The 14,981-nt window shown below is 47.9% G+C and overlaps 1 protein-coding gene across 4 annotated transcripts in view; it reads left to right on the top strand.

The window, feature by feature from the left end:
- The window catches only part of CLASRP (CLK4 associating serine/arginine rich protein), a 30,638-nt gene extending 16,252 nt beyond the window's left edge, over positions 1-14,386 (top strand). For 2 of the 4 annotated variants that reach the window (XR_015729441.1, XR_009623091.2), the window contains exons 14-22: positions 427-693; positions 1,500-1,682; positions 3,249-3,292; positions 9,251-9,311; positions 10,000-10,058; positions 11,319-11,365; positions 11,464-11,546; positions 13,422-13,446; positions 14,163-14,386. Coding sequence is in view for 2 of the 4 variants with exons in the window: in XM_060693836.2 (XP_060549819.1) it covers positions 427-693; positions 1,500-1,682; positions 3,249-3,288; positions 9,251-9,311; positions 10,000-10,058; positions 11,319-11,365; positions 11,464-11,546; positions 13,422-13,446; positions 14,163-14,205 (808 nt within the window). In the remaining 2 variants the exon portion in view is untranslated. The remainder of the gene's footprint in view (positions 1-426; positions 694-1,499; positions 1,683-3,248; positions 3,293-9,250; positions 9,312-9,999; positions 10,059-11,318; positions 11,366-11,463; positions 11,547-13,421; positions 13,447-14,162) is intronic. The other 2 variants (XM_060693836.2, XM_060693835.2) reach the window with 1 other exon arrangement.
- Positions 14,387-14,981: the final 595 nt, after the last annotated feature.

Raw genomic sequence — 14,981 nt, forward strand, 5'->3', positions numbered from 1 at the left:
TGTTTCCTCCCTTTAAATTTGGGAATTCTCAAGGACGGGACAGCCGTCCCGGGGATCCTGAGCTGGGGGTTCAAAATTCTGTCCCTTGAGCGCCGAGGTCTTGCAGCCCACCAACCTCCCCGTGCCTGTTGCACTTAGGCCGAGCCGAACGTGGTGTGGAAGCCAGCGGGGTCTTACCAACCCTTCCTGTCTCCAGGAAGGGGGTGCCCCGAAGAAGACAGAGAAGGAGGGGAAGCGAAGGGCAGCCTGACCCATTGCAGATGACCGAGCCGTGACCGTTAATTTGGAAGCGTTTTTTTTCCCTCCTCTGTTTGGGGAATTGTCCGGCAGGATTAGACCTTGGCAGTTGGGGACGTCCTTCGGCCTTTCTCCTCCGCTGCCGGTCTCCTGCGTGACCAGCCAGCATCCTGCCTCTCCTCCTTCCAGGCGACGCTCCACCTCCTCCTCCACCACCTCCTCCTCCTCTTCCTCGTCCACTTCCTCCTCCTCCAGCTCGCAGTCCAGCTCACGGTCCCATCGGACAAGTAGTTACCACAGGACCGGCGGCTACAGCCGTTCCCGCAGCCACAGGTATTCCCGGTCCCCCAGCAGGACCAGGCGGTACTCGGCCGGAGGCTCTCGAGATGGGCGACGACACTCCAGGTCGCGGTCGATGGAGCGGGGCTGGCGTTACGGCTCTCGACGCAGATCCAGGTCAGTAAGCCAAGCCGCAGGAGAGGGGTGCCCCTCTGTACCTCTTTGGGGGAGGGGCAAGGGTAGACGTGCCCCCATGCAGGGGTGTTCAACCTCGGCAACTTTTAAGACTTGCGGACTTCAACTCCCAGAGTTCCTCAGCCAGCCATGCTGGATGGGGAATTCTGGGAGTTGAAGTCCACAAGTTGCCAAGAGTGGATTCCCCTGATTGGCTACCTGGGGAATTCTGGGAGTTGAAGTCCACAAGTCTTAAAAGTTGCCACGGGTGGACATCCCTGATTGGTTGGCTGGGGAATTCTGGGAGTTGAAGTCCACAAGACTTAAAAGTTGCCAAGGGTGGACATCCCTGATTGGCTGGCTGGGGAATTCTGGGAGTTGAAGTCCACAAGTCTTAAAAGTTGCCAAGGGTGGACATCCCTGATTGGCTGGCTGGGGAATTCTGGGAGTTGAAGTCCACAAGACTTAAAAGTTGCCAAGGGTGGACATCCCTGATTGGCTGGCTGGGGAATTCTGGGAGTTGAAGTCCACAAGTCTTAAAAGTTGCCAAGCGTGGACATCCCTGATTGGCTGCCTGGAGAATTCTGGGAGTTGAAGTCCACAAGTCTTAAAAGTTGCCAAGGGTGGACTTTCCTGATTGGCTGCCTGGAGAATTCTGGGAGTTGAAGTCCACAAGTCTTAAAAATTGTCACGGGTGGACATCCCTGATTGGCTGCCTGGAGAATTCTGGGAGTTGAAGTCCACAAGACTTAAAAGTGGCCTCGGTTGGAGTCCCCTGCCCTAATGCAAGGCTCTTCCCTCATTCCCAGGAGCCATTCCCGGTCTGGGGAACATTATCGGTGGAGCAGCGGCAGAGGAGGGAGGCACTGGAGCAGCAGCCGCAGCAGCCAAAGTGAGAGTGAATCGCGGAGCCGCAGCCGGTCAGTGTCTCCAGCCAGAGAGAAAATGCTGAGGCCTGCGGTTTCGCCTGCTGTAGGGGAGAAACTGAAAAAGTGAGCGTGCCGTTTTATTTATTTTGATTTCATGTATTTATTGATTTATACCCCACTTTGATTATTTCGATAGATGACTCAAGGGAGCAAGCATCCTTAATAAGCTCAGAGAGCACCAAGGACCATCTAGTCTTTGTCCTCCTCCTCGCCTTCTCCCCTTCACAACCCCTCCCCTCTTTTCTAGCACTGATGATGTTACTTAGTTGGGTCATGAGATGCCTGCAAGAAAACCACCAACCTCAGAGGGCACCAAGGACCCCACGGTTCAACCCTGAGCTGCAAATATTCACTTCTACCAGTGCCTTTTAAAAGACGGCTGGCAATCAGTGTAGTTTTCTGATGGCTGCTGCATTTTGCCTAAGTTTAAAGCTTCCACGTGCTCTTTAAAGGGCAGCCATGGATGAAGGGCTGGGAAAAATGAGGAAACCAGCAGAGGGGGCTAAATTGACTGCTTTACTCAAAGCAAAGCAACCTATTCCACTTGGTTTCTCCTTGGAAGCTGCTTCTGGATTTTGTGCTTGATAAATAAAACAAATTAGATAAGCTTGTTGCAGCAGTGGCTAGTCCATATTAATCCGCAACAGGTTGAGGCTGTACTATTACTGTCTTGTTCTACTGCACTAAAGAAAGCCAGAGATCAATGTATTCCTCTTCTTTTTTTCCTCTCCCCCTCCTTTTTTTAAAAAAAATTGATTTATATGCCGCCCTTCTCCGGAGACTCAGGGCGGCTTACAGTGCGTTAAGCAATAGCCTTCATCCTTTTGTATATTTATACAAAGTCAGCTTATTGCCCCCACAAACTGGGTCCTCATTTCACCTACCTTAGAAAGGATGGAAGGCTGAGTCAGCCTTGAGCCTGGTGAGATTTGAACTTGCAGTAATTGCAGGCAGCTGGTGTTAATCACAATGCTATCAGTCTGCTGAGCCACCAGGCCCTTCCTTGCTCTTCTGTTTTCACTTTCCTTTGTATTTTATATCTTGGAAAACTGAATAAAATCATTACGAAAATAAAGGGTTAGCTCCATTAGGACCTGTTGAGTTAGTCTTGGAGCTTCACCGGAAGGCGTGTACAGGTAGTCCTCTACTTACAACAGTTCATATAGTGACGATTCATCATCAGAACGGCCACTGGAAAAAAGTGGCTGTTTCCACACCTCATTTTCTGCCCATTTTCCACACTTAACGACCGTTGCCCGTGACCTCGTGGTCACGTTTTCAAAATTCCGACGCGTGTCAAATGACTGATATTTACGACGGCTGTAGCGTCCTGGGGCCATGTGATTCCCTTTTGCGACCTTCTGACAAGCAAAGTTCACGGGGAAACCAGATTCGCTTAACAACTGGCTGGGGGATCCTGGGAGTTGAAGTCCACCCATCTTCAAGCTTCCAAGGTTGAGAAACACTGTTCTAAGTGGAGGACTACCCGTATTGCCGTAAAATAAAGGGTTAGGCTTGTTGAATTTAGCCTTGGAGCTTCACTGCGCATTCCCGACTCAGATTAATCCCTGTCTGGCATCCGTCTTTTGATTGACACCTCTCTCTCTGTCTCTCCTCACCTTTTTTTAGGGCTGAAACGGCTGGTGGTAAAGAGACAGGAGCTGCCAAAGTCAGTAAGAATTTAAACCTCACCTCTTTAATTCCCACCACTGCAGAAAAAACAAAAGACTCAGGGAACCATAGACATGCAGGAACAATGTACTCCGTGGGGGTCTTTTGCATGGTCGTGCTTGAGTGTTTTGTATTTACCGTATTTTTCGGAGTATAAGATGCTCCGGACTATAAGACGCACCTATCTTTTTTTGGTGATGAAAACAAGAAAAAGAAATCTGCCTCTGCCTCCCGGCAATTTTGCCTCGTTGCAGCAAAGCAGCAAACAGCCTGCTTTACTTTCATTTTCAGCATAGCTTGATTAGCACAAGAAAAAAAAAATCTGCTCCCAGCAATTTACCTCCTTGCAGCAAGCAGCGGAGGCCCGCGCACCAATAGGCAATGGCAATCTGAAACAGCTGAGAGTCGGGAGGCGGATCCAAGGGACAATCAACTTGTGCTAATTACCGTATTTTTTGGAGTATAAGATGCACCTTAGTTTTTGGGGAGGAAAATAAGAAAAAAGCTGATTGGCGGGTGGATCGGCCTCCCGGAATACTCCCCAATCAGCTGTTCCCCAGAGGTGAATTTTAGCAACAGGTTCCTTGGTTGTGAGCTCTGTGCCTTGCTTTTTTTTTTGCTTTTTTTTTCTGAAACTTCTGAAACTCTGTTTCAGAAAGAATCTTTTTTCCTGCCTCTGAAAGCCTCCGAAACAGAGCTTCGGAAAAAAAGCCTCCAAAACAGAGCTTCAGAAAAGAAGCCCCCAAACAGAGCTTCAGAAGCTTTTTTTCTGAAGCTCTGTTTGGGGGCTTCTTTTCTGAAGCTTCTTTTCTGATGCTTTTTTCAGCCTCTGAAACCTCCATTTGAGCGACTGGGAGAGGCTACATTTGGAGTATAAGACGCACCCAGATTTTCATCCTTTTTTTGGGGGGAAAAGGTGCGTCTTATACTCCGAAAAATACGGTAGGCTGTGCTGAAGCTGAAATGGGCTGTTTCTTTTTGCTGCTTGCTGCGAGGAGGTAAATGGCTGGGAGGCAGAGGCCAAAGGGTGGGGGCCAGTGGGTGGGCGGGGCTACATTCGGTGTATAAGACGCACCCAAATTTTCACCCCCTTTTAGGGGGGGAAAAAGGTGTGTCTTATACTCCGAAAAATACGGTAGTTAAGGGTGGAGATAGAACTTAACCGAATAAACTGAGTTGGAAGGGACCGTAAAATACAAGGCTTGCTTGCTATCAAAAGAAACCATTACGCAGCTTTCCTTGTCAGCCACAATCCTACATTTCCTTCAAGAACAAAATAGGCCATCTTGGTTTTCTTCATCCAATCTTCAAATAACAGAATCACAGAGTCGGAAGGGACTTTGGAGGTCTTCTAGTCCAGCCGGCCCTCAACCTTTTGGGCACCAGAGACCCGGTTCCATGGAGAGAGGTTTTTCCGTGGAGCGGAAAAGCCGTGGTTTCGCATGCTGTGCCTGCATTCCGCAGATGGGGGCTTCGCTTGTTTCCACGGCCCGGTTTTTGGCATGCCGTGGACTGGTGCTAGTCCACAGACCGGGGTTTGGGGACCCCTGTTCTAGTCCAACCCCCTGTTATCATTTCAGACAAAACGGCTGTCCAATCTCTTCTTATAAACCTCCAGTGTTGGAGCGCCCACAAGTTCTGGTGGCAAGTAGTTCCACTGATTCATTGTTCTCACTGTCAGGAAGTTTCTCTGATTATCCACTTAGGAATCAATTTAGATTAGAACAAAGAATTTTCTGGAATGATGGTCTTGAATGATGAGCTGAAGGCCCACCAAAAAAAAAAAAAAAACCTGTTCCCTGCAGATTCAAGATGGGAGAGCAACTTGCTTCCAAGCCTGTTAAAATGGAAAATTGATTGATCTTTGCTTTTTTTGTTTGTTTGTTTGTTCGTGTCAAAAGCATCGCGAGCAAAACAAGGCATGCTCCACAGGTAGTCCTCGACTTACAACAGTTCATTTAGTGACCTTTTGAAGTTACGACAGCAGTGAAAAAAGGGACTTGCTGCCGGTTTTCACACTTAACGACCGTTGCAAGCATCCCTGTGGTCATGGATGCTTGGCAACTAGTTCCCATTTATTGACGACGGTCGCAACGTCCCTGGGGGGGGAAGGGGGGGGTCACGTGATTCCCTTTTGAGACCTTCTGACAAGTGAAGTGCATGGGGAACTCAGATTCACTTCACCCAACCCTGTGAGTAACTTAACAGCTGCGCCGATTCGCTTAACAGCGGCGGCAAGAAAAGTCATAAAGTTGGAGTTAAGCTCCCTTAGCTTCTCTTGCTCGGCAACCGAAATTCAGCTGCTCAATTGCGGACGTAAGTCGAGGAGTACCTGTACAGGCAGGCTGGCTTGAATTGCTGATTCTGAATGAGTCCCAACCTGTCCTTTTTCAGCTGCGGTTAGTGGGGAGAAGTAGCCACATTTTAGCCACCTTTTGTTTGACTGGCTTGGTGGCAGGGTGGATAAAAATCGATTTAAAAAAAAATTGGATTTAAAAAAAAAATTAAATCTGGATTTTTTAGATTTTTTTTATCAAATTTATTTTAATAAAATGCTTTTGGAGTAAAAAGTCTACCTAAAGATAGTTTTCTATTTAAGATAACATTCATAATTTAGTTTATTCGGCATGAAACGGAGCTTAGTTCTGTATATTCTGCAAAATTGGGACTGTCGGTGAGTCAACAGCAGGAGTCCGAGGAGGAGCCGCTGCGGGACAGAGATGGCAGTTGCTCTTTAAAAATGATGATTTAAATCGAGTTGATTTAAATCAAGCCTTTTTACTACCGTATTTCCCTGAAAATAATCCCGGGTCTTATATTAATTTTTGCTCCAAAAGGCGCATTAGGGCTTATTTTCTGCTTAGGTCTTATTTTGGGGGAAATACGGTACTAAATGCATCCATGTGGCTGACAGACCTGGGGCTTATTTTGGGGGGTAGGGTTTATATTACGAGCATCCTGAAAAATTTTGCTAGGACTTATTTTCCAGTTGGGTCTTATTTTCAGGGAAACAGGGAAGTGATTTAAATCATGATTTAAATCGTGATTTAAATCGACTTGATTTAAATCAAATCCACCCTGTTCGGTGGCAGGTGGACTTTTCTTACTTTCAGTCTGGTGCCCATTGCTGCCAACCCAAACTGCTGCGGGGACTTAATGCTCTCCCAGTGTTTCGGTCTTTGGCTGCCAAGGAAAAGGTTTGTGACCGACCGTCAGCCGGCTGTGGGTGTTTTGGGAAGACTTGGCAAGCAAGGCTCCTCTCCTCCCACAAGAGGCGAATTGACTTCTGTCTTGCAAGGGGGAGGCTTTTCAAGTCAAAGTCCAAATCCTCCCATTTATCGACCTGAGTTAAATTTGTAGAGTCAGTTGTGGGGGACGGACGGACACGCGGGGGCTATGACAAGAGCGGTCATTTAAGGCCTCTGGAAATCAACGCTGTCTAATCCGGAGGCTTCTGGTCTCCTTTAAATAGCTCCTTAGAGGAGATCAACGTCCTGCTTCCCACCCGCCACCCCCAGGTCATTTTGCAACGGGTGGCAGCAATTATTTGTTCGTTATTTCTTTACTTTTTAAAAAAACTTTTTTTCCAAGATCACTTGGCACCAGGAGGTAGATTTTATTTTATTTTATTTTATTTTATTTTATTATTTTATTTTATTTATTATTTTATTTTATTTATTATTTTATTTTATATTTTATTATTTTATTTTATTTTATTTTATTTTTTTATTATTTTATTTATTTATTGTATTTTTATTTTATTTTTACTTTTTTCCAAGATCACTTGGTACCAGGTGGCTGTATGTATGTATGTACCGTATTTTTCAGACTATAAGATGCACGTGACTAGAAGACGTAACTAAATTTAGAAAAGGAAAAAAAAGGTTTTGGCCTCCCTTTTTTGGGGGGGGCTTTTTTTGGCCCGTTTTTGAGGCTTTTGGGGGCGGTTGGCCCGTTTTTGAGGGTTTTTTCAGCCCACTTTTGAGGGTTTTTTCAACCCATTTTTTCCGAAAAAATGGGCTGAAAAAAGCCTAAAAAAACAGGTCAAAAAAGCCCTGAAAACAGGCTGAAAAAAGCCTCGAAAATTGGCCAACCCCCCTCCCCCCCCAAAAGCCTTGAAAACAGGCCAGAAAAAAGCCTCAAAGGCTGAAAAAAAGCCCCCAAAACGGGCCGAAAAAACCCTCGAAACACCCCCCCCCCAAAGTCCGCAAACTCAGTGGGAAAGCCACTTCACAACCGTCTTACTAACTTACCAATTGCAGCGATTCCCTTAACAAACGTGGTCGTAAAAGGGGGCAAAATCCACGTCACAAACGTCTGACTTGGTCACTAGAAATTTTGGGGTCAATTTTGGTCGTAAGCGAAGGGCTCCCTGCATCGCCCTGTTGATTTGGTACGTGTTTCCCCCGGATTAGGTGAGAAAGATCGTATCCTCTGGAGCAGGGGTCTCCAACCTTGGCAACTTGAAGACTGGTGGACTTCAACTCCCAGAATTCCTCAGCCAGCTTTGCTGGCTGAGGAATTCTGGGAGTTGAAGTCCACCAGTCTTCAAGTTGCCAAGGTTGGAGACCCCTGCTCTGGAATGTCCTAGTTGAGGATATTCCAGGTCTGTCGAGTCGCAGCTCCCAAAATGGCTAGGATCGGTCCAGCTAATGGTTTGAGGCAGCTTCGGAAGATGGATTTTAAAAGTTGGGTATCCATTCGGTGCCAAATTCCTGGTTGCGGGAGGGAGGTGGGGGGAGATGTTGCTTTGATCCCTGCGGAAGACGGAAATGTTAACGTGAGTCTCAGGGCTGCAGACAGGACAGGAAAAAAAATGTCTGAAAAGAAAAAAAACATGGCTGTTTTGGAATCCTGCCCTGTACAAACAAGATTGAAAAGCCTCTCTGATTCCGGGAAGAATTGCAGATATGTTGAAATCAGGAAAGCCAAAAGGGCTTGGATTATTATTATTATTATTATTATTTTTAAAAAAGGCTGATAATTCTGATTCTTGTTCAGATCTCCAGAAGGGGAATTGGCGGTGTTTGCTATTAGCGTGTTGTAATCCTAATTTTTCTTTTAAACAAATCTTTTGCAACACAGTTATGGCTTGAAAACGAGCTCTTGAATCAGTGCTGTTGTGTATGTGTAGTTATTGTGTTTGGGTGTCCGGGGGAGCCTTTTGTCTTGTCACTTAGTGAGTTTTTGCATTTTGAATCCTGGAGTTGCTCGCCCTGTGCTGTTCCTTCTTTTTAGCTTCCCTGAAATAAGCTGCCTTTTTTTTTTTTTTTAATTCCTTCAAGCTCTGATTTTTTGCTAGTCACAGTGACAAGGAAGGGACCTTGGCGGGCATCTAGTCCAACCCCCTGCTCTCCCAGGAGACCTATACGAGTTCTGACAAATGGCTGTCCAGTCTCTTCTTAAAAGCCTCCAGTGATGGAGCAACCACCACTTCCAAAGGCAATTTGTCCCACTGCTTAATTGTTCTCACTGTCGAGAAATTTCTCCCTAGTTCTAAGGGTTGCTTCTCTGCTCGCTTAATTTCCATCCATTGCTCCTTGTCCTGCCTTCAGGTGCTTTGGTAAATAAGTTCGCCCGAATCTTCTTTGGGGCAGCCCCTCAAATATTAAAAGAGCTGCTATCATGTCACCCCGGTCCTTCTTTTCACAGAAGACTTTAGTTGGTTCTTTGCGGATCCTTTGAGCGGGGAAGATAGGATCTCCCCTCCTGCTGGGGCGTAGGTAGTCAGCAGTCCCTCGGAACTCAAAACACAGGCTTTTCATTCTCGTATATCCCAGTGAATGGCTGTCTCGTCGTTCACTTCTTTTCCCCCCACCCCTCACTCAAATTACAATAACACTTTATTTATAGGAGCCCCTTCGCCTTTCTCCACCTATGCCTTCCCCCCCCAAATGGACGGAGGAGCTCAGGCCCTGGGCCAAACGTTTTAATACCTTTCTGTTTGCTTCTGCTTATAGCCAAAGCTGACTCCGCAGGAGAAACTGAAGCTGCGTATGCAGAAGGCGCTTAACCGGCAGTGTAAGCATCTTCGGGGTTTGGGCGCAAGGCAGCGGTCGGGACCGATCTGATCCAGGGGATCCCCTCTCCCAGGGATGAAATCCAGCAGGTTCTGACAGGTCCTGGAGAACCGGTAGCAGAAATTTTGAGCAGTTCGGAGAACCGGCAAATACCACCTCTGGCTGGCCCCAGAGTGGGGTGGGAATGGAGATTTTGCAGTATCCTTCTCCTGGAGTGGGGAGGGAATGGGGATTTTGCAGTATCCTTCCCCCAGGAGTAGGGAGGGAATGGAGATTTTGCAATATCTTTTCCCCAGGAGTGGGGAGGGAATGGGGATTTTGCAATATCTTTTCCCCAGGAGTGGGGAGGGAATGGAGATTTTGCAATATCCTTCCCCAGGAGTGGGAAGAGAATGGGGATTTTGCAGTATCCTTCCCCCAGGAGTGGGGAGGGAATGGGGATTTTGCAATATCTTTTCCCCAGGAGTAGGGAGGGAATGGAGATTTTGCAATATCCTTTCCTCAGGAGTGGGGAGAGAATGAGGATTTTGCAATATCCTTCCCCTGCCATGCCCACCAAGCCACACCACGCTCACAGAACCAGTAGTAAAAAATTTTGAATTCCACCACTGCCCTCTCCCCTTCTCTTTTCTCGTCTGCCCTACTCTCACCTGCCCCCCTACTCACTTTTCTGCTCTGCCTCTCTTCAGTCAAAGCAGACAAGAAAGCAGCCCAGGAGAAGATGATGCAGCAGGAACATGAAAGGCAGGTGAGCAGGAGGACGACCGATCGGCCCAGGGCAGTAGCTGAACTAAGCAGGGGTCACAATTGTAAGGTCCCCTAACTGCAGGTAGCCCTCGACTACTTAACGACCGCCATCCAGCCCGGAATTATGGCCATAAATCAAGGCCGATGGTGAAGTTTGGGTCATCAGGTGGCCGTGCCCAATTTTATGACTTCCGCGGCAGTGAATGCAGGCAGTCCTCGAGTTATGAGGGTTTATTTTGTGACTGTTCAAAGTGATGAACAATGGGGGAAGCTGGATTTATTTAGCAACCGGGTACTAACTTATCAACTGCAGTGGTTCACTTAACGACTGTGGCAGGGAAGGTCGTAAAATGGGGCAAACTTTACTTAACAAATGTCTCACTTAACCACAGAAATTTTGGGCTCAATTGTGGTCATAAATTGAGGACTACCTGTACTGGGGTACCTTGGTACTCATTGTTAATTGGTTCCGGGAGGTGCGGTGAGTACCAAAAACGACCAAATAAATTTTCCCCATAAGGAATAATATAGTGAGTCACAAGGCAGCCAACACCGACAAATTCTAGCTTGTGCATCGAGTACTAAACAAATGATGAGTACAAGGACTCAATTTTCTTGTCAAATCGCATTGAGTCCCAAATTTCATTGAGTTTCAAAGTAGTTGAGTACCAAGGTACCACTATACCACCAATGGATGCTTTTTATCAGAAATGGGAAATAAACACCGGGTTTTGGCCAAAAAACAGGTCACAAATCTCATGTGACCACAAATGGCATAAATGGGAGCTGGTTGCCAAGGACCCAACATTGGGATCAGGTTATAACAGAATCACAGAGTTGGGAGGGACCTTGGAGGTCTTCTAGTCCAACCCCCTTCTCAAGCAGGAGGCCCTATACCATTTCAGACAAATGGGATGTCCAGTCTCTTCTTTAAGAACTTCCAGTGTTGGGGCACCCACACCTTCTGGTGGCAAGCTGTTCCACTGGTTAATTGTTCTATCAGGAAATTTCTCCTTCGTTCTAGGTTGCTTCTCTCCTAGTGATCACAAGGGGAAGGGGAAGGAGAAGAAGGAGGAGGAGGAGGCTGTCAGGACTTTGAAACCGGGTCACAAGTAGTGCAGGTGGTGGTCCATTGTAATGCTAAGCAACCGGCCATAAGTCAGAGACTGCCTGTAGAAAACAGCACTGTTGGTTGCTAATGAAGATGTGCTGATGTAGCTTTCATCCTTGGGCTGATTCGATGTCCCATCTTTCCTTCCAGGAACGCGAGGATGAGTTGCGTGCCATGGCTCGGAAGATCCGGATGAAGTAATTGCTTGGATTTTCCCGTCCTTGTGGTGGGGTGGCGGTGCGGTGCGGTGCCGGGTGTCTCATCCCTGCTGATCTCCCGTTTTTCTTCTCTGCAGGGAGCGGGAACGGCGGGAGAAGGAGCGGGAAGAGTGGGAGCGACAGTACAGCCGCCACAGCCGCTCTCCTTCTCCGCGCTACAGTAAGTGTTACAAAAGTCCAAAACGTTTGAAATTGGGAACAGGTTGTGCCAGACTCAAGTGGTTACGCTTCAGCCAAGTGGTACATTCCATGCGCCTTGGTGGAGAATGAGGCTGGAGCCAAGCATGGTGGCGTATACCGTATTCTTTGGACTATAAGACGCACCTGACTATAAGTCGCATGTAAATTTAGAAAAGGAAAACAAAAGAAAAAAAATTTTTGGCTTCCCTTGTTTCGGGGCTTTTTTTGGCCCGTTTTTGGGGCTCTTTTCAGCCTGTTTTCAAGGCTTTTTTTGGTCCATTTTCAAGGCTTTTTTTCAGCCCATTTTTGAGGTTTTTTTCACCCCCTTTTGGGAGACCAAAAAGTGCGTCTTATAGTCCGAAAAATACGGTAAGTGCGGAAGAGAGGGTTGCCCCAAGGGTGCCATGAGTTTCCACCAGTAGTCTTCGACTTACAACTCGTTGCTTAGTGACCCTTCACAGTTACGATGGGCTAGACCAGTGGCCCCCAACCTTTGGTTGTGTGGAGAGAGGTTTTGCCGTGGCCCAGAAGGCGTGTGGTTGCCTCTGCTGGCTGCATCCCATGGATGGAGTTTCGCTTGTTTGCATGGACCAGTTTTTGGCATGCCATGGACCGCTGCCGGTTCACGGACCAGGGGTTGGGGAGCCCTAGACTAGAGGTACCGCCCCGTTTCAACATTCCTACAGCCATGTTCTCACATGATCAGATGTAAGGGGGTGGGCTTAACTAATGCCCATTAACAGCTGTTTGCAGCATCCTGACCTCATTTTACAATTGCTGAAAACCAGTATTTATTTGGGGTCGTCGCCCCCAGAGAAACAGTCCAGGGTTTTAACTATTGCAGCATTCAACTAAGGGCCGCCACAGAAAGGTTGTAAAATCAGGTCTGTCACATGGGTGACCTGATTTGCAACCGTCATGACTTAGAATATTTTGCTACCTGTTTTCTAAAGGAAGTTTTGTTTCTTTGTATCCCACCTTTACTGTTTTTACAAATAAGGCAGCAAACGTATCCAACGTACCTTCCTCCTCCTATTTTCCCAGCAACAACCCTGTGATGTGGGTTGAGCCGAGAGTGACTGGCGCAAAGTCACCCAACTAGCATTCATAGGTGGGACTAGAACTCACCGTCTCCTGGTGATTGGCCCAAAGTCACCCAGATGGCTTTCATGCCTAAAGTGGGACTAGAACTCACCGTCTCCTGGTGATTGGCCTGAAGTCTCCCAGCTGGCTTTCATGGCTATGGCGGGACTAGAACTCACCGTCTCCTGGTGATTGGCCTGAAGTCACCCAGTTGCTTTCATGCCTAAAGTGGGACTAGAACTCACCGTCTCCTGGTGATTGGCCCAGTCACCCAGATGGCTTTCATGCCTAAGGTGGGACTAGAACTCACCGTCTCCTGGTGATTGGCCCAAAGTCACCCAGTTGCTTTCATGCCTAAAGTGGGACTAGAACTCACCGTGTCCTGGTGATTGGCCTGAAGTCTCCCAGCTGGCTTTCATGGCTATGGCGGGACTAGAACTCACTGTCTCCTGGTGATTGGCCCAAAGTCACCCAGTTGCTTTCATGCCTAAAGTGGGACTAGAACTCACTGTCTCCTGGTGATTGGCCCAAAATCATCCAGATGGGTTTCATGCCTATGGTGGGACTAGAACTCACTGTCTCCTGGTGATTGGCCTGAAGTCACCCAGTTGCTTTCATGCCTAAGGCGGGACTAGAACTCACTGTCTCCTGGTGATTGGCCCAGTGACCCAGATGGCTTTCATGCCTAAAGTGGGACTAGAACTCACTGTCTCCTGGTGATTGGCCCAGAGTCTCCCAGGCAGAGGTTATATTATTTGTATTTGCTTTTCAGGTCGAGAATACAGCTCGTCCAGAAGGTAGGGCCTGCTTTTTACCTACTTGGTTGGTAAAGGGGCAAACTATGGGGCAGAATGAAGGAATACATAGACGCCACGTTGAAACTGGCAAACTTTGGAAATGAATGTTTTATCAGCCATTGGAGGAGGAGTAATTGGACGTGAAGTACCCGGGGCTTCGTTTTGGATGCAAGAATTCTGCTGAATCAAGCCAAATTTGTTGTTTTAAACGCACTTCTATACCTCTAACAATCCAAAAGGGATTCAATACTTTACTTAGGGGGGGAAAATGCAAATTAAAACCTCCAAAGGCCCCATCTGGTCCAGCATTAGTCGCACAGTGGCCGATGTGATGCATCCAAGAGGCACCCCAAAGCTGAATTTGTGTGTGTGGGGGTGTTAGCCTATAAAACACAGAAGGCCAGTTTTTTCCCCCTCTCATTTGCTTTATTTCAGGGGTGGGGGAACTACGGCCCTTTTAGGACCTGTGGACTTCAACTCCCAGGTCCTAAAAGGGCCATAGTTCCTTCACCCCTGCTCTACTTAAAAGGCCCCAAGTTGGGGAAAAGCCCACTTAAGAGCAGAAATACGTCCCCCCCCCCACCAAAGCCCTTGATGGGCTATTTTGTGTGTCTGAATAGCAAAAAAAGGGGAACGTGCCCCTAAAGCAGGAGTCCTATTGTTGTTTGTTCCCCGCCAAGTTTTCCACTTCCACTTCATGTCTTTGTTCTTCGCAGGCACTCGCGGTCACGATCCCGGAGCCCTCACTACCGCCACTAGGACGAATTCCCGGGCGCAAGGCCACGCTACTGACTTCTCGCCCTGCTGACTCCCCCCCACTCCACCCCGTCACCCCCATCCCCACCGGGGAGGGGGCTCACGTTAACCCTGCTGTGTAATTAATGCTGTACATTGCTGTTTTTGTTTTTGCCAGAAAAATAAAAAAGTTTGAAAAAAGTTAGCTCTGTGATGCTGCCCTCCCTGTCTCTAGTTCAGGGGTGTCAAAACTCACACCCTGGGGGCCAGATCCAGCCCACGGGGTGTGTGTGTGTGTGTTAGATCTTGCCCGCGGTGTTGCCCTGGAAGCAGTGAAGGATTGGCCCACGGTGCCTCTGCCAGCGAAAACGGAGCTCGGGAAGGCCGCGTGCAGCCTCCTGAGCTCCGTTTTCACCGGCAGAGGGTTGCAAGGAGGCCATCGCAGCCGAAAACGGAGCTCGGGGATCCATTTTTGATGGCAGAGCACTTGGGCCACCACAGGCGCCCCCCAACATGAGATACGTCGAGCTGGTCACGCCCCCCACAGGTCAAATACAACCCTGATGCGGCCCTCAATGAAGTCGAGTTTGACATCTCCGCTCTAGTTGTACGTGTGTTAAAAAAAAAAAACAGCACAAACGGGGGACATTTCCTTGCCTGGTTTCGAAGCATATGAAGGAAAGCTCCTCCTGCAGGTGTCTTTCGATTAGAATGGAAAAAAAAAAGTGTGTTTTATACTCCTGCCCCTCCCCAAACCATAGGTAGTCCTCGACTTACAACAGTTTGTTTAGTGAACGTTC

Source organism: Pantherophis guttatus, chromosome 10 (assembly GCF_059756535.1).
Source record: "Pantherophis guttatus breed Tessera chromosome 10, ASM5975653v1, whole genome shotgun sequence".
NCBI classification, from domain to species: domain Eukaryota; kingdom Metazoa; phylum Chordata; class Lepidosauria; order Squamata; family Colubridae; genus Pantherophis; species Pantherophis guttatus.